General features: G+C 43.4%; 3 protein-coding genes across 9 annotated transcripts; 1 reads left to right on the forward strand and 2 right to left on the reverse strand.

Moving 5' to 3' along the window:
* Positions 1-652: 652 nt before the first annotated feature.
* card11 (caspase recruitment domain family, member 11) lies at positions 653-13,214 on the reverse strand. Of its 3 annotated transcripts, none has more exons than XM_052049982.1 (25): positions 12,996-13,214; positions 8,982-9,190; positions 8,742-8,879; positions 8,424-8,600; positions 7,563-7,711; positions 6,835-7,014; positions 6,455-6,610; positions 6,165-6,290; positions 5,892-6,086; positions 5,650-5,802; positions 5,457-5,526; positions 5,197-5,387; positions 4,979-5,085; positions 4,792-4,826; positions 4,583-4,706; positions 4,306-4,507; positions 4,077-4,203; positions 3,763-4,006; positions 3,091-3,175; positions 2,836-2,919; positions 2,644-2,761; positions 1,779-1,961; positions 1,391-1,512; positions 1,174-1,289; positions 653-979 (listed from the first exon to the last, which is right to left on the reverse strand). In XM_052049982.1, exons 2-25 carry the CDS (start codon positions 9,178-9,180, stop codon positions 775-777), a joined length of 3,486 nt encoding a protein of 1,161 aa, XP_051905942.1. In that variant the 5' UTR covers positions 9,181-9,190; positions 12,996-13,214; the 3' UTR covers positions 653-774. The 3 variants fall into 3 exon arrangements, with proteins under 3 accessions (XP_051905942.1, XP_051905941.1, XP_051905943.1); XM_052049981.1 differs by having other exon boundaries at positions 2,836-2,931; XM_052049983.1 differs by lacking the exon at positions 2,836-2,919.
* On the forward strand, positions 12,654-20,879 carry ap5z1 (adaptor related protein complex 5 subunit zeta 1). 5 transcript variants are annotated; one of them, XM_052049985.1, is made up of 18 exons: positions 12,654-12,843; positions 14,423-14,560; positions 14,838-15,012; positions 15,252-15,363; positions 15,491-15,603; positions 15,681-15,852; positions 16,081-16,128; positions 16,472-16,612; positions 16,769-16,806; positions 17,205-17,367; positions 18,083-18,261; positions 18,339-18,481; positions 18,568-18,686; positions 18,807-18,934; positions 19,279-19,376; positions 19,470-19,602; positions 19,794-20,008; positions 20,090-20,879. In XM_052049985.1, exons 1-18 carry the CDS (start codon positions 12,746-12,748, stop codon positions 20,391-20,393), a joined length of 2,517 nt encoding a protein of 838 aa, XP_051905945.1. In that variant the 5' UTR covers positions 12,654-12,745; the 3' UTR covers positions 20,394-20,879. The 5 variants fall into 5 exon arrangements, with proteins under 5 accessions (XP_051905945.1, XP_051905944.1, XP_051905946.1 ...); XM_052049984.1 differs by having other exon boundaries at positions 12,743-12,843; positions 15,213-15,363; XM_052049987.1 differs by lacking the exon at positions 12,654-12,843 and adding an exon at positions 13,911-14,257 and having other exon boundaries at positions 15,213-15,363.
* Positions 20,777-27,828, reverse strand: mmd2a (monocyte to macrophage differentiation-associated 2a). Its single transcript, XM_052049989.1, has 7 exons — positions 27,405-27,828; positions 24,611-24,692; positions 23,259-23,419; positions 22,678-22,752; positions 22,475-22,576; positions 22,245-22,314; positions 20,777-21,847 (listed from the first exon to the last, which is right to left on the reverse strand). Exons 1-7 carry the CDS (start codon positions 27,503-27,505, stop codon positions 21,647-21,649), a joined length of 792 nt encoding a protein of 263 aa, XP_051905949.1. The 5' UTR covers positions 27,506-27,828; the 3' UTR covers positions 20,777-21,646.
* Positions 27,829-27,887: the final 59 nt, after the last annotated feature.

Consider the following 27,887-nt stretch of genomic DNA (forward strand, 5'->3'; position numbering starts at 1 on the left):
TTACTCCGCTGGGTAACCATGTGGCAACTACTGTGGCTGAATGCATGAATGAATTAAAATGAATATTAACCATCAGCATGGGTTGCAGGGAGAGTGATAAAATACGCATTAGAATTGATTAAACTCACATTCATCATCATTTCTGCTGCCCGTCCTTGGAGATGAGATTATCGACCCCAAATCCTCTTCTGTCCCATTTTTAACAAACCGTTTTGGATCTTATTCAGAAAGAGTTGAGATTTACTCTTTATGCAAATTGCAGTTAGAGAATCGCTGACAATGTTCATACGCAAGCTTCACTCAAAGAAACATTGCACAGGCGCTGTGGTGGTGTTTGCGAAACGTGACCCACAATATTGTTAGGTATGTTGATCGTAACTTGAGTCAAGATTTCGGTTTATACTAAACAGGTGACCATCATGCCGTTATAATAGTTTTGTCAGTGTGGAGTAGAAAAGTCGACAAACTGACTCGTCTGTGCAACCCCTTCTTTCTTACTTCAGCAAGGGGTTTGGCAGTATTATTTTTGAAAGCACAAAATAACATTTTGATGTTGTATTTATCACATTGGCCACGAGAGGGCAGTGTAGTTCTATCAAATGGCTACGTAGAGAAAGTTGTGTTCCGTTTCCAAAACAATGCAAGGCACAGCTTTACAAAAGATAAAGTATATTGTTTTCGTATTAAATACAGAGCATATAAATGTATAATTTTAACGCTGTTTTTGTATTGTGGTTCTACAATATGTGTCTTTTCATGTACAGCCCACGGTGTCTACAGGAGATCCCGCTCCACCCACACAGTCTTCTTCTGCTCCTCAAATATTCGCTCTTTGACCACCCTGATGAGGTCATCCGTCCCCAGCCATGCCTCTGGCTCCAGGCTGGTGTAGAGGCAAGGAATACCCTCCAGCTCCTTCTCTTTCGCCCTGCTTGACCTCAGAAACTCCTCCTCCGACTCCAGGCGCAGCGGTAACTTTCTGTGTGTGGACAGGAAACAGGAAGGAAACAACTCAGTTGTGGTAAGTGTTGTAAAGTTGTACACCTACTTTGTCTGATGAGAACCTACAATAAAGGTGTGTGCTTGGTTGTGCAGAAACTGTACCGATAACAAGCAGATATCAACATTGGGACCCTTTCTCTTTTGCATGCACATGCATACACAAAAGCCTACCTCAGCTTCTTGACATTTTTTTCACAGATCTTGACAACTATGATGATTGGGTAAATTTTCACCCTCAAGAGGTTTTTGACGCAGCTCAGGTCAGCTTGCAGTAGGCAATGTTTGCCCTGGTGACAGTGAGAACGGAAAGAATATGCAACTAGGCATTAAGTCACACAAGTTCAAGCACAAGTAAGAAAATCTGGTCGTGATTGGCCGTGCAAGGAACCTTGGCAGCGACGGCCTCGATGCTCTCTTTGGTGATGAATTCAAAAGAAGCACCTTTTTCTTTGCAGTAAACAAAGGACTCTGCACCCAGTTTCTGATTTGACTCCTCTTTGGATAAAATGTCTACAAAAAAAAACAGAAGAGGATAATGCATGCAAAGGGAAATTCCTGTGAATGATTGAGCAAATGTTTGCTGTATAACCAAGACATCTGACACGAGCAGGAGGAACAGAAAGCGGTGATGTTTCTATCTTGAGACATCCGAGCAAATATGTGACAATAGTCAACTGACTTTTCAGCACTAATGATTGTATGATGATTCAATCAATGATTGTAGCGTGTGAACAAATTATGAATCCGCTCACACCTACAAAAGTATGCAGACTGACCTGGTTTGCACACACTGAAGTCCATGGCACCCACCATGTTAACTAATTTCTGTGAAAGTGCTTTGGCTAAAGCAGCCGGCGCGATGAGGACCGGTCTTCTCCTCTCGGTCCTTTGAGGAGTGACATGGCTGTATGGGGTCAGGTTCAAACTCTTGCTTATCTCCCGTTCAGGATCAGCGGCGTCTGCTTGCACCAAAGATGGCACAGAGAATACAAATTGATATAAAAGAAGAACATGCTTTCCTATAGGATTATTCTCCACATATTCTTTTGGGGGCGACTACTGGCAGAAATTCCCCCGATTGGTGATTAAAATGAATTCTTGTTTACTTCTAATGTTAAGGAGAAATTTGTCATGGTGTTGCTTCAAGTACCAGAAGTGCAAAACCCGAACCAGAACCTTTGATTCCAAGTCCTTGCACAACAGTCGTCTTACGTGTGGGAGTTTAATTGCGGTGCGCCGTTAAATGGCCCCATTCAGATGTTTCATGTGACTAACAGGCCCTTTTGTTCAAGGCTCATAGCACGTTCCCACTGGATTTTCGACAGTATCGACACATATTCTCTACCTCCCGCAGGGCTCTCGCAATTAATCATCAGCCGAAACGACAACAAGCGCTAACTTCCACAGTCCTCGTAAAATGAACCGCTCTGAAAGCTTGAGACGAATGTTAACCCTTTCAGGGACAACTTATCGTGTGATCAGGTTACAGCATGACAGCGTTTGACAAAAAAAAAAAAAAAAGCTGCATTGACAAAATTGTAAATGTCCCAGGAAAGCTGTCGCAGTTGAGATTCGACAATAAGCATATTTCCACAACGCGTGTGAAGTCTGGCTCCACTTTGCATCACTTTTTTTCCTCACCTTCTACTCTGAGCGTGTCAAAGCCTTGCCCGGGGAGTGTTGTGCTACCCGTGGTGATGATCCTCACACGCTCGTGGCTGTTCAGTCGCTTGTATTTGGTATCCGCCCTGCCGACGAGCTACAAAACCACCAACGCATGACGGTGTTTATGAATTTCATTTCAGTCCAGATACAGGATTCACGCTTGGTCACCTGCAGAATCTGTGTGAGGAAGATGCTGGCTCTCGACATGCGTGGACTTGTTTTGGGGTCAGAACAGGGGCTGCCTTCCTCTGGCTGCAAATTGTTCCACATATACAATATCTCCACTTATTTGAGTACAAGCAGTTCTTGACAGTATGTACACAGCGTCTGTCTAAATATGTCATGTTTGCACCCTGACTCCACTTTCTCTCTAAAAATTAAATAAAGCTTAAGAAGAATTCACACTTGTGAAAATATATCTACCCTCATGTTGCGCTGCATTTCATTTTCTTCTTTGCTCCCTCGACACATCAACTTCTGTATCTTTACGAGGAGGAGCTGCTGAGCCCTGCAGTGTTAACAATCACACACACACACACACACACACGAATACTTTTATTAAGATCTTGCCAACAGATTGCATAAACAGATCAGCGAAATGTGCTACTGGCAGCTTTGTAATCTTCCTGAGTGTGAATACTTCTACAGGTTACAACAGGTGGAAACCAGTCTGTTTTTAGGGTAGGTAGAAAAAAAATCAATATATAAAATCAAATCAAAGTTAGCAGTACTGATTCATCTACTGTATTTTCTACTGAAATGTAAAATGTAAAGTTCAAAAACGAAAATGTATGCATGAATCTTTCCTATCAATTACGTTCAATACCCATGTTGATAAACGGCCACAACATAAGAAAAAGTTCCCTGCACACAAAATAGTTTTCTCACTTTTTTTGAAATTGCATTGTGCTCATACAGAGAAGGGAAGGGGAAAAAAAATCACTGGACACACTTTCCAAACGTGTTACATTACAATAAGCTACAGAGCTCAATGACTCATTTAGATACTTTGCCCATTTGACACATCCGCTATTGTATCTGCTGAGCATCTAAGTTACAAGTAAAACCTTTTGACTTCTCAATAGTTTCTCTTACCGCGAGTTGCTTGGCAGAGTCCCACGTTCCAGCAGGTCACAGCCACTGTAGGGGTCAACGCGGGCACACAGCCACTCACATTGGCCTTGGTGCTTGGTGTCCAAAACGTGGACCACCTCATCACATTGCACGCTCAGCGAGCAGAAGTCTAACTGGCTGGAGATGTTGAGGTTCACCCGGATGTAGAAGGAGTCTCCGGAAACCCGCGTGCCTTCTTCGACGTCCCTCTGAAAACGTCGGTAAGCTGGGGTGCACATACAGCAATGCGATTCAAATATGAAAACCGTTCACTCCGAGAAGGATTACGCACTTACAGTCAAAGTTGGCTCGGCAGTGCAGCCTGATCAGTCCAGAGCAGTGCTTCAGCACCCAGAAGGCTTCCTCCTGGGTGCTGGTTTCCAACGGCATCCTTGGGTTCTCGCCTCGTATGCGCCCCTCAAGCTGATAAGCCAGTCATATCGCAAGAGATAAAAAAAAAAGCGCCACTGTGATGTGAGTATACATTTTTATTGGATGGACAAGTAAAGGGGAATTAGATCTTACCAACAAGAGGCGGTGACCCTCTCGCAAACCAGTCTTCTCTGCAACAGAGCCCGGCTGGACGGACGAGATGAAAATCCCGCTGTCGTTGCCGCCAACAAGAGCGATGTCTTTCAGCAGGTTTTCGCCTAATAATGTAAACTCCTGCACAGGCTTCAAGACCGAGCTGATACTCGGCAAGGAGGACAGGGACGGACGAAACGGCCTGCGCACACAAATCAACATGAGCGCTAAAGCAAGTCTGTGAACTTGCAACAACGTGCGCGTGTGCGTCGCGTACTTTTCCAGAGAAAATTTCCTGAAGATATTGTTGACTTGCTCCATGTCGTAAGTGTCCATAACTTCTGATTGATGGGACGAGGAAGACGAGTGGACAGAAGATGGGCCGCGCTTCATTCCCTCCTCTAAGGATGGATTTGGGAGGGGATTTAGGTCGAAAGACTGGCAGATACGATGGTGGAAAGTTTGCTGCATTTACAGTATATTTACCACATTCCATAGTGTCACTGTCAAAGTCCGAAAGGCTGGAAGAAACCAAATGGAAGACAGTATATGTATTTTTTTTGCCAGTTACATAGCACAATATAAAGTTGAAAAGGTATTGGAGATTATTTTGTCCATCACCCCCCCCCCCCCCCCCCAAAAAAAAATAATGCAGAAAAGGCGCCTTGACTACCTGCGGGGCTGGAAGTCGTTTTCGTTCTCCCTTTCTCGGCGGTAAAGAGATGCTTTCTCCGGGGGCTCAGGCTGCGTGGATTGGATGCTGTCGGTACGGTTACGCATCTACAAGAAATATTGATAGAAACAATATTTTTTAAATATCTGATGAAATAGTTCAAGCGACTGATAATACGGCCATAGCATAGCATCATCGCCTTTTGGGGTCGTCCTCACCATATTTAGCCTGTTGGGCTGTTCCATCATGGAGTGACAGCGCGGAGTGGACGGGGAGGACAAAGTGAGGGCGGGGGTCAAGCTGTGAGCATACGCGAGGGATGCGGGGGCCACACTGGGTGAAGGTGGGAGGGAGTTGCTGTTGGCTTGGATGCTTGGAATCAGATTTTCAAGATGATCGCCTCCGTTGGCTGTCAACATAGAAAGTTTTTGACCCGAACATCGTGTATCGGCACTTTTGAATGGTCATCGCGTGTTACCGCCAGGATGAGAAGGTTCTACGGAAATTGGAAGGTCTTTGGGTTGCCAGCTGGGAGACTTGGCTCTGTTCTAGAACGTCAAACATAAATGCTTTTAAGTGTGCCGTCATAAATGGAGTGCGGCGTGTCTGCAGTTCATTTGGATGCAATGTTCTATGATCATCAACATTTTGAACAATCGACGTTGCCTGACCGCTGCTTTCAGATTGGGTCTGCGTCTGAGCCGGGATTCCTCGGGTAAAATCCTTTCCTCTGGCGACTCATCACTAGACCATTCTGACTGACCCTGGCAGGATTTAAGCTCCCGCTGAAAGAGGATGGTTGTGTGAATGTCTTTTGGTAAGCTCTAAGGAAAAGAAGAAGAAGAAAAAAAAATCCACAATGGTGGTGAATTTGTATTCCCTTCATAAATCCATATGTCAAAAAATGTCAAACCTGATCCAAGGCAATGTCCTTGGAGATCCTTCGCATGCGAGACTCCAGAGTGACCAGCTGGGCTTCTTTCCGCACCATCTCGATCTGGAGCTCATCGCTCTTCTCCTCCAACTCTCTTATCTGCTTGCGATACTTGTCTTTGTCGATCAGACTCTGTGAGAACTGGTGCTGGGCATCGTCTCTTGCCCGGAATGCCTGTGGCACAAAATATACATGCAAGGTCACAGAAAAACTCTTGACTCTTGGCATGATTGTGGACGTGCATTGAGTCACCTGGTCCCTCTCTTTTTCTACTTCCTTGAGCTGCATGGTGATGGTGTCCATTCGGTTGCGGTACATCTGACAGTCTTTCTGCAACGTGGAGCACTTTAGCTCCAGGTCCTCCTTCTCCTCTAGGTACTACACAAACACACACAAACACAGACAATATCACTAATTTGTGAGTCGTGTATGTTTCCAAGATTGTAGATGTGGGCATTGGACAAGCTAGTCAAGGTTTTCCTACTTATGACCACATTTACTACAGTAAATGTGGGCATAATTCGGTCATATCTGTATGTTACCTTGTCTCGCAGTTCCTCTGCCTGTCTGACTTCCTCATGAAGGTTGTAGAGGCGGTTGACCAGGTCCTGTCTATCTTCAAGCGCTTCCTGCCTGTCATGCTCCAAAATGTCAAGAATGTCTTTGTCCGATGTAGACAGAGGACCAGGCTGGGCGTTCTAAAACAAATTATCCATTTAAGCTGTTTTCTAAAGAAAACCAAGCAGATGTTTTGCATCAAAAAGAACTTTCTGTAATAATGGCGTATAGCACAGTGAAAATGTCATTGTCAATTTGAATTTGGAGATGTTTATCAGTTTGTGAACACATAAATACCCATTTATTGGATTTTTTAAACGATGATTGCTAATTACAAGTTAGTCAAATACAAGTTTGTCCACACCTGGATGATGGACTGTAGCTCCTGTAGTTTGATTTTGAGTGTTTCATTCTCCCTCTTGAGCTCAAAGATCTGCTCCTTCTTGGGGCGATTCTCAATGTCGTTCTTCAGTTTGAGACTTTGCTTCCTCTCCATCTTACACTCTTCCTCCATCTTGTTTAGCCTGTGCTTAAACTGATCAATCTGTTTGAACGGAGACAACACGGAATGTAAGAAATAGTAAACCGAGATCATAATTGGGAGCCAGTGAAGGTGCATGAGAGTGATGGTGACGTGCTGGAAAGTCAATCCATGTTGGCGAATAATCTGACCAAGTAGATACTGAAAGACAAGGGTCCGAGTACAGAACCGTGTGGTACTCCTTGGTTGACTGGGATTGGAGTGGAACGGGAGCTATCGATAGTGACAAACTGTTCTCTGGTGGGAAAGTATGACTCGAGCCAGGAAAGCATGGTGTCCAAAGTCAAAGACACTGAGGTCTTAAATCATCAGAGTTGGCCAATCGCCACAACTTTTAATACACACCCTGCGTTGGATCTCTTTAGATAGTACCTAATAATAAGTAGATAGAGGTAATGTCATATCGCATAATAAGATATGAGATATAAAAATATGAGATTTTTTTTCCTGGTGTCATGGGCAAATTGTAGTGTACGTATGTATTTCACGGTACAGTCGCGTGTCTTTGGATGAGTACTTAAATGTTGACATGCAGACCTTTTCATCATTACCTCCAGCTGCAGGTCCCTGCTCCTCATCACCGCTAAGTTCTTCTCCTCACTCAGAGCGGCATATCTCATGGCCAGTTTGTAGTTCTCATCCTTGACTCTCAGCAGTTCATCGCTGTAGGAGTTGCGTTCTTCTTTCATTTTGTTGAACCCTGCGGACCCGCACACAGGTCGTGAGCACTGACACAGTGGCCCCAAAATTACTCCACTCAACTCCTCTTTATTGAGACAGCGCTTACACAACAGATAGATAGATAGATAGATAGATAGATAGATAGATAGATAGATAGATAGATAGATAGATAGATAGATAGATAGATAGATAGATAGATAGATAGATAGATAGATAGATAGATAGATAGATAGATAGATAGATAGATAGATAGATAGATAGATAGATAGATAGATAGATAGATAGATAGATAGATAGATAGATAGTCACACTATGCATTTATTACAATGTAAAAAATGTTATGCACACGAAATTTATGTATTGAAACTGAGATAAGATGAGCAATAATGGAAAGAAATCATTTTCTGAAGCAGAACAGTGAAGTAGGAAGTAGTGCTTTTAGGATTGCACATTTTCAAATCCACCCTCACCGCAGAAATTGGCACCTCAGCATCTTCCGAATAATAAATAGCGTGACGGGCAAAATACCGTCGTCTGTGTTTTCTATGATTTAGATTCTTGTGCACTTAAAATATACAATATAGCAGCACTCCCTCACAGCATAGTTGCATAGTGGTGTCAAGACGAGGTGATTAGATGATCGTCATGAACTTTCATGCAAACATAAAAAAGGGCCTTCGGAGATCTACAGTGAGAATAAGATTTAGGGTTGTTGTTTTTTTTTTGTTTACTCTGTTGCGAGGTCTGAAGTTCCTGATTTACGAGGCGTAGTTTCTTCTGCTCATCCTCCAGGGTGCAGTTCTTCCTGCTGAGCTCAGCATGCTGCAGAGTCTTCACTTTAGACTGCTCCTGCAGCTTCATCACCTCATTCATCAAGAACTGCGTCAGACCTTCATGACCCTCCTCGACTGCGGCAAAGAGGAAAAACCAGGGATCAGCCTTTATTATCTTGCATGTAATATGCAAATAATTCTGTAGCCCATTTTGAGATTATGCAAGAATGTTGTTTAAAGTTTCCTTCCACCCTTGAGCAAAGACGCGTATCTCACCGACGATGGTGGAGAAGCGACGTGTGGGGTTCTTCCCTGTGACCTGTTTGTAAAGTTCTGGGTAGTAAAATTCCAGGCTCTCCAGAAACACCACATATCCCCGCTCTCCCCTGGAGCGCAGGATGTCAAGAAGGCGACCTGACGGGAGATTATTACTACGATGTCATTCGTCTTCAAAAGTCGTTCCGTATATTGTTTCATTCAAGCTTAAAGAAAACACACACTTGTCTGACTACATACTTGTGCGGTTTGCTTTGGAGACCAGCAGTAAAGAGTTGAGGATCTCATCTTCATCTTGCTCGTCCAGCACTTTGCACTGGCGAAGGTAAGGCGTGAGCTTGGCCGGAGAGATGATGCGACAAATTTCATAGCGTCTGCACTCCACGTTCTCCCACCGTAACTCGACATCGTCAAGTATCCCCGGTGTACCGATTTCCATCTCATGCGCCCTGAAAAGACAAGACCCCTTAAAGCACAGCGGTTGCCAAGTCAGTTACAGTAAAAGAAAGCCAGGAAACGATTGCAGAGGGACTCAAAAAGACACACCATAGTTTCTATGTTTTGGGATCGACAAATGATGATTAAAAAAAAAAAAAATAGTCCTTACACCAATGTCTCCTATCAAGTTGTACATACATATTTTCTGTCTCCAAGTGCTTTTTCTTCACATGAAAAAAAGAGACTGCACCATCACAGTGTCCGTAAGTAGAGAATAGCAAAAGGGCTGTGACTAACAGTGCATCAACGCAAACAAGCTTGGCAATAAACGGCGACGTGACTTCCTTGGGAAAGCTAACAATGGGGACATAACACAAATGTGATCATTATCATAACCCGGTGTGCTACCTGACAGATATGAAAGGTTAAACTAGATCGTATAGGCGACACAGGTATGTTAGGCTTCCTGATGTATGGCTTTGTAGTGACAACAGAAACTGTTTCCCCCACACAAGAGTTGACCAACGCACATCTGTCCATTTCACATTCATATTCGCTCTCTAATCCAACCAACATTTTATCCTTCTCATCCAAGCCATGTACAAATACGTACCGTGGCAGTCCGTCAGCATTTGCATAATGTAGCTGTAAATGTTAAACAAATAAAGTCTGGCTGATGTTGCCATGCATGCAATCCGTCATGTTTGCATACAACCGCCATGTTTGTTCAAGTATAACATTTCCGAATACAGTATTGCTACTACACCCTGAGGGTGGATAACATGTTATCAGTATCGAGAATTTAGAATCATCTTTATTTGCCAAGGATGTTAAAACAGACGGGGAATTTTTCCGTAGTAGCTGGGAGCCACTTGAGTATGACACCAAAGAAGCCACTATACAACATAACGTGGTAATACAGATCCAATTGTGCAAATGATACATTGAGTCTTCAAGCAATCTAAAATGTCCAGTCGCGCCATAATAATGATCGACAATGCTTTTGCAAGTGATGCAGTGTGACGGCTCTTTGACGATAAATACGGTAGAAATGGCAGTAAAGGCACATTCCAAAGTGGCATGGTCACGATGAAACTGTGAATCAAACATTTTAAGGGGTTAATGGAGCAAGGCTACTGCAATCTCGTGGTGCCTGCCAATTTCTGACATTGAGCTAAATCAATGATATGTTACATTTAAAACGTAGCCTGAGGGGGGTAAAAAGATAAAAATCATAGGACACAACGTGTGCTGCCAAGATTTGATGCCAATAATGAAACCACAAAAGCACAGACCAACGCAGACGTGCACTCACACACCCATGCACTCGTGCACACACCTCTGCAGAAACCACATATTTGCTTCCTCTTCTCTATTCTCTTATTTTAGAGTTTGTTGTTGAGAAAATTCTCCTTTGCTTCCTCCTTGCCAAGCCAGATGTGAGTAGACCCCTCATTTCAGGGGGAGTTCAGAGTCATTTATACATTTCACTTTCAGAAGCATCTTTTGTGAGGATGTTTGCAGTGAAATAAACTAATAAGAAGGACCAGGTTTCGGCGAGGTCACAAGAAACTTTGCATTTCCTTTTTTTTTTATCAGAGTGCCAGTCACACCTTTTTGCGTCTGGCAGAACTTGGCTGGTTGCATTGCGAGCAGCATGACAATCCACCTGAATAGGCAGAATAGGTCACCTATCAAATCTCCCTCATCATTATGAGCACTTCGGAGTCAGGAGTGCTTCACGGATTGCTTGTTTGACAAATATTGTGATCAAACAGGAATCCATGTTGATTTTATTTAACCAGCAGGTCATGTTGACGAAAAGGGGAAGGATGGAGCGTAACATTGACAGCCAGAGCTCACTATCGGTATTAATACCATTGCTGTGTGTGTGAGACCATCGTGGTGTCTGAATCTGATGAATGGGCCACATTCCCACACTCATTTTTGGTAACAAAACAAACAAGGTTGCAGATCATTGCTGTACCACACATGTCCTCTAAACGGTGGTAATGTGAGATTCAAACTGTTAAAACAAATCAAGAAGAATGCATTTCCACCATCCGTAGACATGGAATGCGTGTGTTATAAAACAAGGCAACATACTTTGCTTATCATATGTGTCGTGATCTAGTTTGAAGTGACTTGACGAATGACACAAACCAACCAGACCTGTCAGTAGCTACAAATGGTTGCTCATTCCACCTGTACACCGCATAATTAATGATGCTTGAGAAAACTTGAAATCCGCCTTGATTCAAAAGTGAGTGGATGTCATGGAATCTGGAATTTGAGCTGTGTATGTCCACGTTTCAGATATGGTAAGGTGTCCAGCCCAGAATGGGACTCTCCTAAAATGTTCCTTAACATTGAGAGGAAACAGCTGAGGGCATTTGTGTTTAAGATGGGCATCCTCTGAGCTATTTTGTTTTCAAGTGTTGCTTCTATGACATCACCAACAATGTAGAATAAGTTCCAGCTTGTTTTTTTTTTTCAGCAGGAAGCAGGAAGAGCGATCATAAACAGTCATTCCTAACGCACGAGGAAATTAATAATTTGAATTTTATCAATAACGCAATTCAACAAGTCGACAATTTTACCGGACCTGAAATAGTTTTCCCGTAAGTAGTATTTAGAGGAAATTGTTAAGAGAAATCACAACAATTACCATTCGAACCAAAATGACTGCATTAGTGACGTCAAGCTGAAGGAAAGGTTTCAAGTACTCCACGCTGTCCTTAGAGTATCCATCAATCCATCCATCCATTTTCTAATCCATTTATCCTCACACGGGTCGCAGGTATGCTGGAGTCTATCCCAGCTGTCGTCAGGCAACAGGTGTGGGAGGACAGTTCTTACTTCTAGACATACTTTTTATGTAATTTTTCACAGATGAGCTTTTCACTATTGTCCCAAAAACATCCATGTCATGCACAGGCATTTGGTGGCCTGGAATTTGACTGCCGTAGATGTAAATGGCTCAGGTGTGTGGGAGCCATCATAAAGACTTCATTGTCCAAGCTTTAAGAAATGTGATATGCTGGCCCTGTGTATGGAGTCCAAGGGAGGGAGAAGAGAGGAATGTGTGAGCACTTGCATGTTTGTAAGGGCTGCGCCATTTCGAAAAGGCGAGGCAGTTTTTACCAACATGAAACAGCATATCAGTTTACAAAGGGAATAGTCAGTGTGGCAGAAAAGTATAATAGTATCACACTTGATTATACTTGTATTTTTCCACATTTCATAGTCTATCTTTGGCAAATGTCTTCTGAATCAACTCTCGCCCCAAATGTACACCTGCGCCATCAAAGGATGCCGAACGCAAAAGCTACATCAGCTATTTCCAAGAGTTTGGTCAACTTTTTATTTGCTGAATTGGGGTGTCAACATGAGGAACACCTTTACTTATGATGCACTTGAATGACGAATTGCAAATATATTGTGGGTAAAGAAATACCTCGATGACAGTGCCAATCAAACGTGAGCATTGTAATCTTTGGACGGGCGTCTTTGTTTGTGTTTCAGCCTGATTCGTTTGTGCAAGTAAAGCTCTTGTCTTGCAGAAAATGTCAAATCTCATGCATATTTTGCCCAACCCTTCAAGCAGGCACTGCGGTTCAATTCAATCCAGGCGCCACAGCGATTGCTCATACTCTGCATTACGGTAATGTATTCATTTTTATTTGAACTGGTTTGAATTACAGTATTGAGAACTTGTTGTTGAAGCCAGGCAATGAGTTGGTTGCGATTAACATAGACAGAAAAAATCGGCCTCATACATGTCCAGTAGTCAACGTATTCAAGAGTTGGGCTTACCTGAGATGTGGACGATAAGCAGGCAGCACAGTCTGGTGAAATTCAAAGTGACGAGGCGTGCCACTGTGTGTTGCTGTTATTTTTGTCTTTGACAGGGCACATTTGCCGTTTACCCACTCGAAGATTCAAAAAGTCAACTTTGTCTCAGAGTTCGTCCAAAAAGGTCTTGAACTGAGAGCGTGTCGAATACAGTATATATGAGAGAGAGAGAGAGAGAGAGAGAGAGAGAGAGTGAGAGAGAGAAAGAGAGAGAGAGAGAGAGAGAGAGAGAGAGAGAGTGAGAGAGAGACGGGGGGTTGGGGCGTGAGTCTTCGTAATGAGACTATCATACCTGAACTGTATGTCGTTTCCTTTATTTATTTTATGTTTGTTTCCGTCACCTTTTTCTTCCCTAAAACGCGCGGTTATAGTATCTATTTTTACTCGATCATTTTTCAGGGTTTTATCACCTGTATTGAAAAGATTGATTACTATGACAAAACAGTATTCGAAATTATTAAAACGTTTCTTCACTAATTATTATTAGTAGTAGTAGTAGTAATAGTAGTAGCAGCAGCTGCAGTGTTTAAAGTCGAAGTGAGTAATAGTAGTATCATATTATTATTTAATTCGAAGGTGTGTTCCCGAGACGTATGTCCTTACTTTTTTCTTTCAGCTTTTTTTCTTTTCTTCTTCATCTTCTTCTTATAATAATAATAATAATAGTAATAATAATAATAATAATAATAATAATAAATTTTATTTGCAAGCGCCTTTCAAGACACCCAAGGACACTTTACAATAACAAAAAACACAAAACAATACGGGTTGAGCAGCGGCAGCCAAAACGCGCCATCTTCTTCTTCTTCTTCTTCTTCTTCGTCTTCTTCTTCTTCTGTTTCTACATTTCTTATTTGTGTTGATTTTGTTGCTAAAATGGCAAAATGGGCAAATGTCAAAACTGAGATGAATCTGATTTCGTTCAAGAAAATTAGCTTACAAAAATAGTATTATTCATATTATTATTATTATTAATAGTCGTAATAGTAGCAGTAGTAGTATTTAATGTGTTTTTAATTAGTCTTTCTTTACATGTGATGGATATAAAGACATCCAATGTCACTGTCACTGTCAGTTTAGGAGAGGCGGAACTTACAAAGTAAAAGTTACGTTTCAGCCGGGACTCGAGCAGTGCTGTACTGTTTATCTGCCGCTTCGGGCGGAAGTGGTATCGTGTTAACGATGTACTCTCATGGTTCCGAAAGCTTAATTAAGCAAGCAAGGTAAGGCACTGTCACAACTATTCCGCTTACGTTTATCCCTGAGTGCACGTTATTTTGTTTCGGTAATAGAGAAGCCGCATTCATCTTTATTCTGTGATTTGCAGTATGGAACATCTAGTTAAAATGCCTCGAACGAGTTTATTGGTAAGGGTTTCCACTTTTCAGGGAGATCCAGGAGTCTGAGCTGCAGAGGTTTTACAGTAGATTAATCAAATTGCTCCAGGAGAAAGAACATGGTCATGAGACTATCGATTCCTTGCAAAGACTGCGCCTCATCGTCTCTGCCACTAAGTACGCTAGGACGTAAGTATGTTTTAAAACTTTAATCCGAGCCCCTCTCTCATGTTTTAATAGAGTGACAGAAAGTAACAGAGTATAAATACGTCGTAGCGCTACAAAAGCAGCTTTTCCTGGAAGGCTATGTACTTGACTTGAGTATTTTTTTCTGGTGACGTTTAAAATCAGATGATAGAGGTCAGATTCAAATTCAGAAAACTTTATTTATCCCCGTGGTGGTGATGATTGAGATCTTGAGTTGGTTTTTTTTTTGGTTGTGAATCATGTGTTTTCTAAACCGCAGGTTGCCCCCTGAGCTTCAGAAGAGGCTAAGATTACTCCTCTCTTCCCCTGTGGAGCAGCTTCAAGTGCTGAGCTCAGCTGTCCTCAGAGAGACCCTCCCCCTCACCGCTCAGAAGTATGGCCAGGACGGCAACAGTCAGCTGAACAGTCACACAACTGCCCTGTTGCTCTCTCAGGTGTGCTTATGTCTTATTTGGCTGAATGTAACAAAACACCCCAAACTAGTACCATATTCGGCCGCTCACCCATCTCAATCCACTGCTCAATACCACCGCTAGTTTTTCATATTTCATACTATGAGCAGATATCATAACCACTGTATGGAGACTTGACATCTATGTTTTCACAATTACTTAACACATTCTGTTCCAAGCAGGCTGAATCCCGAGATGATCTGTCAGCTCTCTGCACTCAGCTCCTCCGCAATCTGGACAACCGACCCTCAGAAGGGCCGACTCACCTGCTACTTCACACCCTGCCAGTTGTCAACAACATCCTCACATACAGCCCTAAGAGCCTCACCGAAGGTAACATTCACAACATTTTTTTTTTTTTTTTTGCTTTAGCGTGGTAGTTTTAAAAAGCTTCTGTTCACCTAAATTCGGTTGTCTGAGTCGTGTGAGTCATGCTTTCCCTCCATGTGAATCACTTCAGATAACATCATCATCCTTAGTAAAAAGCTCATCGACTGGCTGCGCTATGCGAGCACCACGCAAGGGGGCGGGGCTTCCTCTGGAGGATTCTTTACAGGGTCCAGGTCCCGTCAGGTATGCACTTAACTTACATCAGTAAAGTATCTCTTTTGTACTTTGTCAAATATCTTTTGTGACCTGCGTTCCGTTAGCCGCTGCCTATCGCAGAGCTGGATGGGACGGTGTCGGGAGATTTCTTCACCGTGCTGTGTGTCGGTCAAGGTTTCACTGAAGACCAGTGGATGAACGTTTACTCCTTTTCCATGCTCCGACATTGGCTCCTCACATTCCACTCTGTGCCCGGCGGCATGGTAGCGGACACTGGTATGAAGTCAGTGTTCGTTCATAGCTGTTCACTTGAAGTCGGGGGTGGCCAAACTACGGTCGGTGTTGTTTGCCTGAATCTCAAATTCAGGGGTTAGCCTTTAATTAGCCAATAACGCTGCCCTTCAGTTCCAATTACCAGTTGTGTGTAATATCAGGACTTAAACACCTCAAAAATTTCACCATGCCCATTTCAGACGACTTGCTCTGTGTTTTTATCATCTTCAGCAAACAGGTTACAGCTAAGTCTCTCCCTCTCTCACTCATTTTGGAACGGTAAGAGGTGAATTTGACCCACACCCCAACCCCACCCACCGCATGTGCGTCAAAGAAGCCAAATCAATTATATTCTTACAAGTTATTCCGCTTTCGGCCATTGATCTAAAGCATGATCTCACCAGATACACGTTTCTCCTCAGAAACACATAACTCATAGCTTCATCATTTGAATTTCCCTAAAATCAGCATGGGCAGACAACTCGGATATTTTCACTTGATATAATTGCAAACTCCTCTTCTGATTGCGCTTTCTTATTCCAATGAATTCGCTGACGTGGCAACCGTGCAAAACTGCGTGGCCATTTGTAATGACCTCAAATTCTGATCCGCTGTGTTACAGATGACAGGTCCGAGATAGACGGGTCTGTGGTTTCCATGGTTTCCGTCACATCGTCCACCGGCCGCCTGCTGCCTCCGAAGGAGCGCCTCAGAGAGAAGGCCTTCCAGTACTGCCAGCGCCTCATTGAACAGAGTGATCGCAGTATGTTGTGTTCCACTGTCATTTTAAAACGTAGATCGGTTGTGGGAGTGCATTGCTCCCCTGTTTCACCTTCCGTAGCCATTTTTTTAGTATACACTGTGTATAAGCGTGGACAGCACTCACATTTGATTTTCCATCTTTTTTTTTTCTTCTCAGAAGCGCAGAAGAAGACAGATACGGAGTTACAGAAAGCCGTGAGCCCATTTCTCTTTTTCACTCACACTGTCGGGTTGACATGGGAGGGGCTTAGATGGGGAAAAGTTGTGAGGCACCAAAAACGACAACAAATTAAAAGCGCATTCGACCACTCTGAAATGCTAATATAAAAGACAGGTTGATTACAACTGTCACATATAGATTAATGCTATTTTCAGATCATTAATAACTATTTGGAACTATACATCAAGTGGACAAGAGGCCAATGTTTGTCTAAAGGTGAAGTGGGTCAAACCACACTGCATCTCCAGAATACAGCAAAGACACCCGTTGCTCGACTAGCATTGTTGGTCATGAGAAAATATAACAGTAAAATCACGCCTGCCATTTTGTAAAATGAATTTCACGAGTGTATTGTATTTGTTTCCTCCCTCAGTGTCTGGTGGAAGCAGTGTGTATCCTGGACTGCGTGTGCCTCGAGGATGCGTCCTTTGTCTATCGGGTGTTCCCGTGCATCAAGGCACTTTTTGGTCGTCTCAGCTCAGACTTGCAATTCGCCAGAGTCCTGCTTCCTGTGGCACAGTTCTATCTTAATCATGGCACGTATAAACACAACTTTACGGTCATTTGGACACCTAGTGCACTTCTAAATGGCCCAAGCATGATAATTAATAACCATTCACTTACCTTGAAGTGTGCTTTTTGCAATAGATTGTAGACCGACACTGTACTTGATATGTCCGGATCTTTTTGCTTTTGTGCACGTAGTTTTTGTTACATTTCCATTACCAAAGTGAAGAGTCTCAAAATAGCCAATCTGTAGAACCAGTTTTTGGCCCTCTTTTGTCACAGTGCCTGCAGTGTGTTGATTAGCTGATAAAAAGTCTTCCACGCGACAACAAAAATAGAGTGGCTTGTGGAAAAAGGAAACTCGCCTTCAGTCACATGCCGGGCAGAAAAAAAACACAAATATGGTGCAATATTGTTGTCCTCTGTTTGGATTATTTGGTTCTTTACATTGTGTCACACCGCCTCCCTACGGTAGAAACGCACGCCAAATCTCTGACATTCTGAGACACCACCTAATAATTGGCAGAAAAGTGTATGTCCTTGAAAATATTGGTTAATTCATGGAATGCCTGTTGTGCAGTTGGACATTGAAAAGCTTAGAGGTCAAATTAAATTCGCTTTTAAAGGCCATAGTTGTATTTAGGTTTGTCATGAAATTTCTCCCCAAAAGCTGAACATTTTCTGAGTACTGCATGTGTACCTACGCTCAGACATGAATACATGTCTTTACTTGCCCCTTTTTAGGTGAACTTGCTGCTGTAGAGTGTGACTGCGTTTGGAACCTAGTGTTTGATCGTTTCCCCGCTGAGCTCTTTAATGACCCTTTCCTGGCGCACGAGCTTCTGCGCTTCTTGCGACTCAACCTCGAGAACGTGCAACTCCGAGTTCCCCAGTACACACGTTACTTCCCAAATCTTCTCAAGGTAAAAAAAAAAAGGGTGAAAAGCTGCGACACAAACTTAAAAAGACATGCTTGGCAGCATTTCCAATGTCTCTCCAGTTCTTAGCGTGGGACAGCCCTGCAGTGATTGATGACTTTGTTGATCTGCTGCCCTCTATGGTGACATCTGGTACTTCACTGGAACTGCTGCATACTTTGTTGGACCTCCCGTGTCTTTCTGCTACCCTGCTCTTGCAACTCAGGTGCACATTTGCCAGAAACCCAATTGCTCGAGTGTTGTGTCGAGACAAGTTTGTTTTTTTCCAACTCCCGCCCACGAATGTTGCAGATCAATGTGTCTGCCCATTTCTGATTCGGGAGGGCGCAGCCTCGCATCGATGGATGCATTTCGAAATCCATCTTTCCGTGGGCTGTTCCTCTTCCTGCTTCGAGGTGAAGCAGGCACAGGTAAACACACAATGTTTTTACCCAAAATATTGTGGGTGGGGATGAGTGTTGACAACACGATTAAGGCTACGTCCAACGGTGTATTTGCTCAAACGACGACACTGGTGTTATTTTCCACAGGTGACACAATTGACCGACTGAGCACGCTCCTTGAGCTGTTATCGGAAGCTGTCGATTGGCCAAGAGTTATTCAGTGCGCCCAGACTGTCCCGATTTTGCTGCACATTTTCTTCAACACGGTCATCACAGTGAGGAAAATAAATGACCTGGAGCATTGTTTAGCCTTTCGAGAGCTAAGGCACCTTTTCTATTACACAAATTGCACATCACACCACCAAACAAATATGTCCCAAAAAGTAGAGCCAATATATTGAAATGTTGATCTGGTGTCTCGTATTCACACGTTTACTTAGACGGTGTTAAATCTTGAACCTGATATACTCACAGCAATTGAAAAAAAGACTCTTCAACAGCTGAGTTGAGTCTAGTTGAAACTCGTCACCATATCAAAAGAAAATTTGCGGACCAATTGGGTAAAATGGGGTAATTTGCTGTGGTGCACCTGATTTTTGTTGGCATGTTTTTTTTTTAGGTTGCCGATAGGACACTTTTAGGCCAAGTGCTTTTGGTGCTGCTGGAGAGAAGCAGCCTCCTCCTCAACATCCCTAAATACATTGCAGAGATCCACAGGTACAACTCAACGCACACAAAAAGAGCAAAGTGCTAATCCGTTGTCTGTCATGGAGATTTGCATGTTTCACCATGGCCGCATTGTCCGTGCAGAGTGTTCAGCCGCCAGCTGACGAAACTGTGCAAACTCCACCCCTCTTTGGTATTTGACCAATCCCACGAGCTGCTGGAGTTCGCCGGAGCGACGTCCAATGTTTACAGCAAACAAGAAATCTACACACATGTGGTGAGAAGAATGAAACGGATCGTCGTCGATTCAGACTGATACTGCAGCACGAAAGCCATTTTACAACCGAAAGCCATTTTAGCCATTTCTTCTGTTTTTGCTAGTTGTCCCAATACTTTTGTTCAGGTCAAGTATTTTCTTTCCAATTCAAATATAAAAATATTGTCATCTTCAAATGCTTCTGCCTTCAGGTGTTGGTGCTCGGGGAGTACCTTTCTGTGTCATATGATTCTCGCTGCTCCGTGAGGCTCATCACTTCATGTTTCGAGACCTTGGAGGCCGTGCTGTTTGAAATTACATCATCTGCCCCGCTCCCTGGAGTCGGCTGCCCTGCCCCCTGCGTTATCACCACTCTCATGAGCGCCCTCGCTAAGCTGGCGTCACGATCACATGACCTGATACCCAGGTGGCGTTGGGGAACACTCTACGATTTGAATCTAGTCATAAATTGCATGTGGACTGGTCATGTTTTATTTGTCAAACGTAGGGTCTCGCTGTTCCTCTCCAAGCTGAGAAACGTCTCCAGTGGAGGGTCCGTTTTCTGGTGCGACGATGAAGAGGACCTTGTTTCCATCGTAACTCTCGGGGAGGAGCTGTGCGCCCTCCTGAAGACGCCCGGTGTGGCTCAGAGTGTCCTGAACCCGCCGGCGCACGTCACCGCACCCCGGTGGCACCAAGACACCAACGTGGCCGTGCCGCTCCAACTGCGAGCGCTCACCAGACTGGCACAGGCGCACGCGTCACATGCTCAACACGCACCGACTAAGGCGTCACACCACACGAGCACGTAAACAAAGAAACATCGGCGGTCATCCATTTTCTGTTCCACACCTCCTGTTCAAGATCACGGGTGAGCTGGCGCCAATCCCGAGGTCACCAACCAGTCGCAGGGCACGACCGTTCACCGTCATGCCTTTGGACAATTTAAAGTCTGTGGATGATTTGGAATGCGGCATTGTGATCATGGACAGAAGATGCAAACGCCACACACAAAGTACCCATAAAATTCAAACCCAGAATCTTTGGCTGATGTGCTAAACAAACGCACCACTGGTCCGCCTCAGCGTTCGTGCCAACGTGGTTTGATTTTTGCACCTTTTGTAAATACAGTACATCGCTTAATTGATGGAGAACTGTGACGATAAACCAATGACAAAAGACGGCCAAGAATCCCTTGTAATATATTATCTTTTTATTTTTTATCGTGACAGAAATAAAAAAAATTACAAAATACATCATCTGATTTCTGTAAAAAATAAATGGATATTTCCCAAGTCTCCAGAGCCTGTTGGCCAGTTAGAAAATAGGTGAAGTGTTTGTATCACAACGCTTTGAGGAGTACTCGAAATACAGACATTGACTTGTAGAAAGTGCTTACAGCTTTGCCAAAACATTAAATATAACTGGAACGACAAATTAGAATCTTCATTCATTCAAACTGTGTCAATTGTGACTCATTGGATATTTTTTTTTAAAGAATTACTCATTCAAATGAACATTGGTACGCAAACTCAACTGAGCGACTGAATTCTAATCACACAGTGTGGGCTTGAGTCTCCACATTTGATTTTAATCAGCTATTCCAAATAAAAGCTCGAAAGAGATGAATTTTGGCACATTATTAGTGGGAAGGATACAAAGTGCAAGAACATTTATTTCACCTTAAAACGACCTAGACTCAACCAGTAGAACGTTAACAGGAAATGTATACACAACTATTTGCCCGAGTGTCTCTCTTTGACCAAACATTGGTCATCTGAACCTGTTTGCAAAGTGATTCTGTACCTATGAGGTCATGAAACAAAATTACATTTCCGCTACCTCGGATTTGTCTTTCCAAAAATAATTCATAAAAACAGAATTAGTGATTCATGTTAAAGTCTCTGTGTTTCATCATCATTGAGAACAATTTGAACGCGGTCAGGCTTTATCATCTCTGACTTCTCAAATAGCATGCAAGCTATTTATTTAAGACCACTTTTATTTTCACCGCTGCGCTTGTGTTTTCTCAACCAAGACCTCTCAGCGTGAGAACGACTCACCATCACCTGGAGGTCTCCGGCAGGGTACGAGGCAAGTAGAGATACCTCCAGATGGCGTAGTAGTGAATACCTGCTCCGGCTGCCACGAAAAGATGCCAAATGGCGTGGGCGAATGGGACAAAGCCGTCACTCTTGAAGAAGGCCACGCCCACCACGTAGAAGAATCCCCCCATGGCCAGTTCACACACGCCTGCGTGGTCCACCTGCGGGATTTTTTTTTTTTTTAATTTTGTATTCAGCTCTTTTAGTGTAGCAGACAAACAGGAAAGAGATGTTCTCGTATTGGCTTCCATCAGATTGTGCACCAAAAGTTTGGGAATCGCTGACCCAGACTGTATATAATAATCCCTAAGCGGTAATATACCAACCAAACCGGCACAACATTAGGTATACCTCCCCAATCCTTTGAGTTACCATACAAGAGCTTTATCAATAAATTAAAAAAAATAATAATGACAAAGATAAGATACTCAGTTTTGACAGACACTGTCAGAAAGTTATTGTGTAATTTTGCTGCGTCATATTAAGAGCCTCATGCTAATATTGTGGTGACGTAAGACAGATAACATAAAATCAAATGTAACGCTTCAAGCTACTCACCATAGACAGAATGACCAGAGCAGGAACAGCCCCCATGGCGACATATCCCAGCAACTCCACCAGCTTATACCTGCCATGAGAAACCACCAAACGACAATGCCGCTGTTATTCGCTGCCTCCGATTGTGTCCAAACAATGGTGCTGTGTGTGTATGACTCCAAACACCTGAGAGCGTTTGGTTTCAGCCACACTACTGTACGAGACGGGGACTCAAAGCGAGATGAGGTTACCTCTCATGGAAAAAGAAGACGTAGAAGGACCCGGAACAAGCCATGACCCAGATCAGCCAGCGCATGTGGCACGCCCACGGGCCCAGCTCCCTCAGCATCAACCTGTCCACAACACGTCACGCAAACGTCACAGCGCCTCCGCCGTGACCTCAGTCACCCGTCACATCGCATCATTGTGTTATTTCGCTCATCGACAAACCGACCAGGGTGAGTAGGAGGCCGCAATGAAGAAGTAGATGGCCATTCGGTCACACATGTGGAAAAGTTGCTCCACTTTCCTGCAAAAGACAATGAAAAAGAAGTTTAAAAAAAAAAAGATATTTTCATTTTCAGAAACGAGCATAAAGTGCAGCTTATCTATGACGCACGTTGAAATGACTTGAATAATGTCACGTGTGTACTCAGAGATGCCGATCCATGACATGAGACCCTTGTAAGGATAGAGCGAATTCGAAAATGGATGGATAGATGGAAGATTCCAACATTCTTAATTGAATCGAGGTCATTGACACCATCCATCAGCGCTGACACATTTTCGGACAAACTGACATTCCTCGTCACGTTTCTCGTCTGATGTGTTTCATGAAAGTGGTGCTCAATATTTTTATAACCAGGTCACATCTGTTGTGTATCCCAACTCCTCCGGCGATGTCATAATTAATGTATGTTAATAATGAACAAACCGTGTGTGTGTGTGTGTGTGTGTGTGTGTGTGTGTGACTGCGAGCACAAACATTCACATCTGGCATGTGATGCCAGATGTGAATACCAAACACCCACACACCTGAGATGGCTGATTTTCCAGGCTGCTGCGTGGAAGAGCGTCGAGGTGACAAAGAGGCCAGTGAGTCCGCTGCCATAAAGCCAGGCAGCGACACGATGCCATTGGTCCCCCGACAGGAAGTACAGCAAGGAACCACCCAGCATGCTCGGTAGGATCCAGAACTGTCAAGACAAGGCAAGGCATCATTATTTCTATATTATTTTATAGAGAAGGTAACTCAATGTACCATGTGAAGATATTAGCTGATTTTTTTACAAGAAATATTATGATGAGGCACCCGAGCAATGCGGCTGTAGCATTTATTTGATATCCTTGATATCCATCTTCTGGTCCATGTACTAGTATGCTCTTTGTCCGCACTAGAATGACACAACATTAAACCTGCCGGCCAACCGTTGTTATACTTTGTTGAGAAATCTGTATTTTTACGACCACACTATATCTAGATTTTATTCCCTCAAAATGGACGTATGGATAGAGGCAGAAAGGTGGGTCAAGAAAATTGATCGCGTCACACACGGCGGCCTCTTGTTACTAGGCAGAGTTCACAGAGCTTCAACTATTGGACCAATGAAAACAAAAAGGACGTCATCCGCGCTCACGAGGCTTTTTTTTTTTTTTACTGGGAAACTATGGTCTGATGCCACCGCGGTGCCCATCGGCAGAAATACACAACTCAAAATTCCCAAACTAGCAATGTATTTCTTACTAGGAATCACATTTCAAACTGTGTGAGTGATTTTGTTTTGCCTGGACTATATAAAGTAAAACAATATCATACCATGCTTGTCACTAAAGGCCCGTAGCCATACAAAAACTTTGCAAACCCATTTTGCTGTTTTCCTAGGGTTTGTTTTTTTTTCCCTTCACTGCATTAGGCACGCGAACATTTCTCTGTCTGCCTCTCGGTCTTCTTTAAACGTTTTCCTGACATTGTTCACATTCCTGCCCCTCTCTTCGCACAGCTGCCGCCTCTGCCGAGGAAGGTGAACATGCGTGTTCGTGCTTGCGACAGGCGGCTGGCTTTTCACTTGTTGTGTCAGGCTTTCTCCACTGCTCTCTTCCATCTTTCATTTACTCGCTCTCCCTCCGAGGCCCAAATCGTCGGGAGATTACAGCAGATTAGGGAACGCTACAGGCCGAATGGCGGATTACAGCCCACTGTCCCCAGCAGAGAGCCCCAAATCCGCACTGTTCTGCCTCAATCCTCTGCATCTTTTTCAGGGCTTTCACTCAACTGCCGTCACTCGGCGCAAATAGAGTTGTCAGGGACGACGCAATGATTGGCAACTCTACCCTGCATATTTACAAAATTGCTGGGGGGGGGGGGGGGGGCGTGTTGTATGACTCACTCCATGCGTGGCACAGTTAGCGGCATGTTCATAATCAGTCGGCTGGTATCGCTTGTTGGATGGCACCCTGCAGTTCATGAATCTGCCAACAGAAAAGGAACATGTTTGTTAGTCAGGGAGCGGAGAGTTGGTGGCGTCATGAGTGAGATCATTACTTTGGTATTTTATAAACCTGTGCGTGTGTGCGCATTTGGGAGTGTTGGGCTCATTCCTGTAGGATTTAAATGCTGCTTAATCCACATCACGTTGCCGGAATTTTGAATGTGCCCCCTTGTTACTTGGGGGGGACTGTGTTGTCATTTTTAAACGGGACACTGCTACCTTCCGACATCATGGAAATATGAAAATGTTCCATTAGTACAATTACTATGTAGTAAGTACAAGTACATGATTTTTGTTTATGCCAACCGTTCACAAGCAGCATCATTACACCCGTTGCAATATTCAAACAATTGCAAAAGAATTTCCTTGATAACCCCAAAATTCCAAACATTACCAAACTGCACAAAAAAAAACGATATAAATTGTAAATCCATCTTACTAAATTGATCTCCTGATCCTCTGCGATGTCATAAATGCGACCTTCACAAAATCTCATCAATATTTTCAAATTGTGGAAAAAATGCATTATTTAACGATGCATAATTAACCCAATATAAATCCCACGAAGAATACGCGCGCGCACACACACGCTCTGCACAGCAAGCTTTACCCTGGGCCACAGGTGCGTCTGTGTGGGTCAGTCAGCTGTGTTACTTAATTACACATTGAGAGCACTTCCATGCGCACAAACATGTCAGCAATCATGCGTCTTCTTGCATCTGTTTGCTTTAACCATTTATTCTACGGAACGTGGAGGCCGCTCAATTCTCATATGAAACACCCAAATCCTTCTTGCATCACACCAGTGCGATAAACATATTGGAAAGAAGAAAAAAATGACTCAAGGAGTGTGCTGAGGATGTTTTCCCGACACCTTCCTGCCAATTTGTCATTGCAACGCAAACTCCCTGGCACCTTTATTGAAAGGCGGGTGACACATGAGTGGGTGTTACTTTGAAGAAACCAAATATTAACCTGTGTCATAAGGGTGGCCAAGATAAAAAACAAAACTGATATATGGCCTTTGGGTTTCCCAGGGAGCTCGGTGAGTTATGCTCGGTTGTGTTTTTCTGGGCACTGTTGTGAGGCTCTCAATGGGCACGAGTGTTGCACTGCAATGTCCCCTAATTGCTTCTGACGGAATTGTGCATCTGAGTGTGTTTGTGTAGTTGTACTGAAGGGAAGGGAAGACTGATCAGAGGAGACATTGTCATCATCAGCCCAACTATTCTCTGGCTTGGGCACACACTGTCCTTTCGCTCATGCGCGCGCAAACACACACACACACACACACGTACGGTACACACATGTATGTTTGATTCTGTGTAGGTATGAGTGTGTGATTCTCACAAAAAGTAAGAGTTTGGCTAAAATAGCCCATTTCAGCACATTCCATACATTAATAGGATCGGTTACATTTGAGCTGTGTGTGCATGCATGCATGTATTTCTGTGTGTGTGTGTGTGTGTTCAGAGTGATTCCTTTTTCCAGTAATGCTCAAGTTCATTTCCACTGGGACTCAAACGCTGGTTCTCACGATTACAGTATCACCATCTCCCATGCATGTGTACAAGCCCATCACTGTGCGTGCGTCTGTTTGATATTTATTATATGTAATATTAAACTTTTCCAATGCTATTTTCCTCATGTTGCATCCATTCTTCTCACGTTGTCACAGTGCCTTCCCAGTCCACATAGTGTAGTTAAAATCTAATTCCTACAGTGAATATAAAGTCTACACACCCCTGTTCAAATGTCATGTTTCTGTGGGAAAAAAACCCAAATGAGACTAAGGTCAATCATTTCACATCACCTTTGACCTGTACAATTCAATTGAACAAAAATGAAATGTTTTCAAAAGTAGGGAGTAAAAATATACTGAGATAATGTGTTCTGAAGAAACACATACATGACGGTGCCACTACATTGCTTCTCTGTGAGTATGGTGTTCTTTTGGTGACGAGCTGTGTCAACGTTAGTTATAGCTCTTAAATAACGAGATTTTTAATGTGATTTCTCCCATGCCCCCCCTCCAGGGTTGGTGCTAGGGAGGGCTATAACAGCGTAATAAATCAGTGTAGCCATTTTATTTGATATTTTAAAATATATTTCGATATTATTTTCTTCGCCCCTCTCTATGAAACGTTCAAACCCCCGTTTAGCCCATGCAGAGAGAAAAAAACAATCCCAGAGCCGTAACTGCCCCCTCTCCCGTTTTCCCAGTACGACCCCTATCAGTCAAAATAAATGGGAAACTATATTGTTGCACCAAATTATCAAAACAGGTACAGTAAACAAATGTTATTCTACTTTTGACGTTTGCACTTAATTCTGTTAGTTTGGAGTTGAATCCGTACTGTTTTGCAATTTATTTTGTTAGTGACTTAGTCATTTTCTTATGAAAGTATCAACTCCAGTCCTTACAAGATTTAAGCCACCGCTGCCCAAAATGGCAGGTTAAAAAAATAATACTGGGTATTAAACTGTAATGGAATCCTACACATTTTGAACTGCAACTTCGAGAAAAACAAAAAAGTTCGGTCACCGAATGAGATGCTGCCATTCACATGCACGCTCGCGAAAGCACGTAAACTCAAAGAATCGAACCGTGCGCGTCAGTGCGCCTCGGTGCACCGCAACCGTTCCATTCCAATTCTATTTTCAAAAAACATAACAAAAAAAGAAACCATACTTTCCAAATTTCGTTCCCTTCAGGTCCATCTTGTACGTGCGTGCGACTCCCCGTCTACGGATTCCCCATTCCGGATGTCCCACCGCCGTGCGCTCAAACATAAACACATAAGTCCAGCCGTCCCAAACACGACCTGCAAGTTCGGTCCAAGCAATATTGCTGCCCAAAAAACGACAGTGGTGGCCGCTACACCACTTCAACGCAACTTTTCACCAGCGTGAAAATGGAAACGGCCTGCATTCCTTTTGGCAAGCATGGGTAGCGGTCTTGTGGGTCTGCGTTGAGTTCTGTGCAGAATCTCAAATGAGCTTGCAGGATGTTCCGCCGGACTAACTGGGCATGTAATCCCTCCTCCCCGCTCCTGGACGATGATAACACAGCAGCCAACCACTTTTCCTTCCCACACAATTTATCTCCTCCCTCAAGTCTGTACTGTATTTTAGCTGTAAATATTTGTAGATGAAACATTGGCCAATGGACTGC

The sequence above is a fragment of the Hippocampus zosterae genome, chromosome 17, assembly GCF_025434085.1.
Source record: "Hippocampus zosterae strain Florida chromosome 17, ASM2543408v3, whole genome shotgun sequence".
Taxonomy (NCBI): domain Eukaryota; kingdom Metazoa; phylum Chordata; class Actinopteri; order Syngnathiformes; family Syngnathidae; genus Hippocampus; species Hippocampus zosterae.

Excerpts from the sequence above, each read along its gene's own strand:
- card11 (XM_052049981.1), bottom strand. The coding sequence starts at position 9,180 with ATGGAAATCGGTACACCGGGGATACTTGACGATGTCGAGTTACGGTGG. Across the intron at positions 4,007-4,076 it reads CTGCCGAGCCAACTTTGACT|CTTACCGACGTTTTCAGAGG; the intron begins GTAAGTGCGTAA and ends TGTGCACCCCAG. Across the intron at positions 1,962-2,643 it reads TGACACGCTCAGAGTAGAAG|ACGCCGCTGATCCTGAACGG; the intron begins GTGAGGAAAAAA and ends TGGTGCAAGCAG.
- ap5z1 (XM_052049984.1), top strand. The coding sequence starts at position 12,746 with ATGTCAAATCTCATGCATATTTTGCCCAACCCTTCAAGCAGGCACTGC. Across the intron at positions 18,262-18,338 it reads ACTTCCCAAATCTTCTCAAG|TTCTTAGCGTGGGACAGCCC; the intron begins GTAAAAAAAAAA and ends ATGTCTCTCCAG. Across the intron at positions 20,009-20,089 it reads TCACATGACCTGATACCCAG|GGTCTCGCTGTTCCTCTCCA; the intron begins GTGGCGTTGGGG and ends TGTCAAACGTAG.
- mmd2a (XM_052049989.1), bottom strand. The coding sequence starts at position 27,505 with ATGTTTGAGCGCACGGCGGTGGGACATCCGGAATGGGGAATCCGTAGA. Across the intron at positions 23,420-24,610 it reads CTAACTGTGCCACGCATGGA|TTCTGGATCCTACCGAGCAT; the intron begins GTGAGTCATACA and ends TTGTCTTGACAG. Across the intron at positions 22,315-22,474 it reads GTCTTCTTTTTCCATGAGAG|GTATAAGCTGGTGGAGTTGC; the intron begins GTAACCTCATCT and ends TTCTCATGGCAG.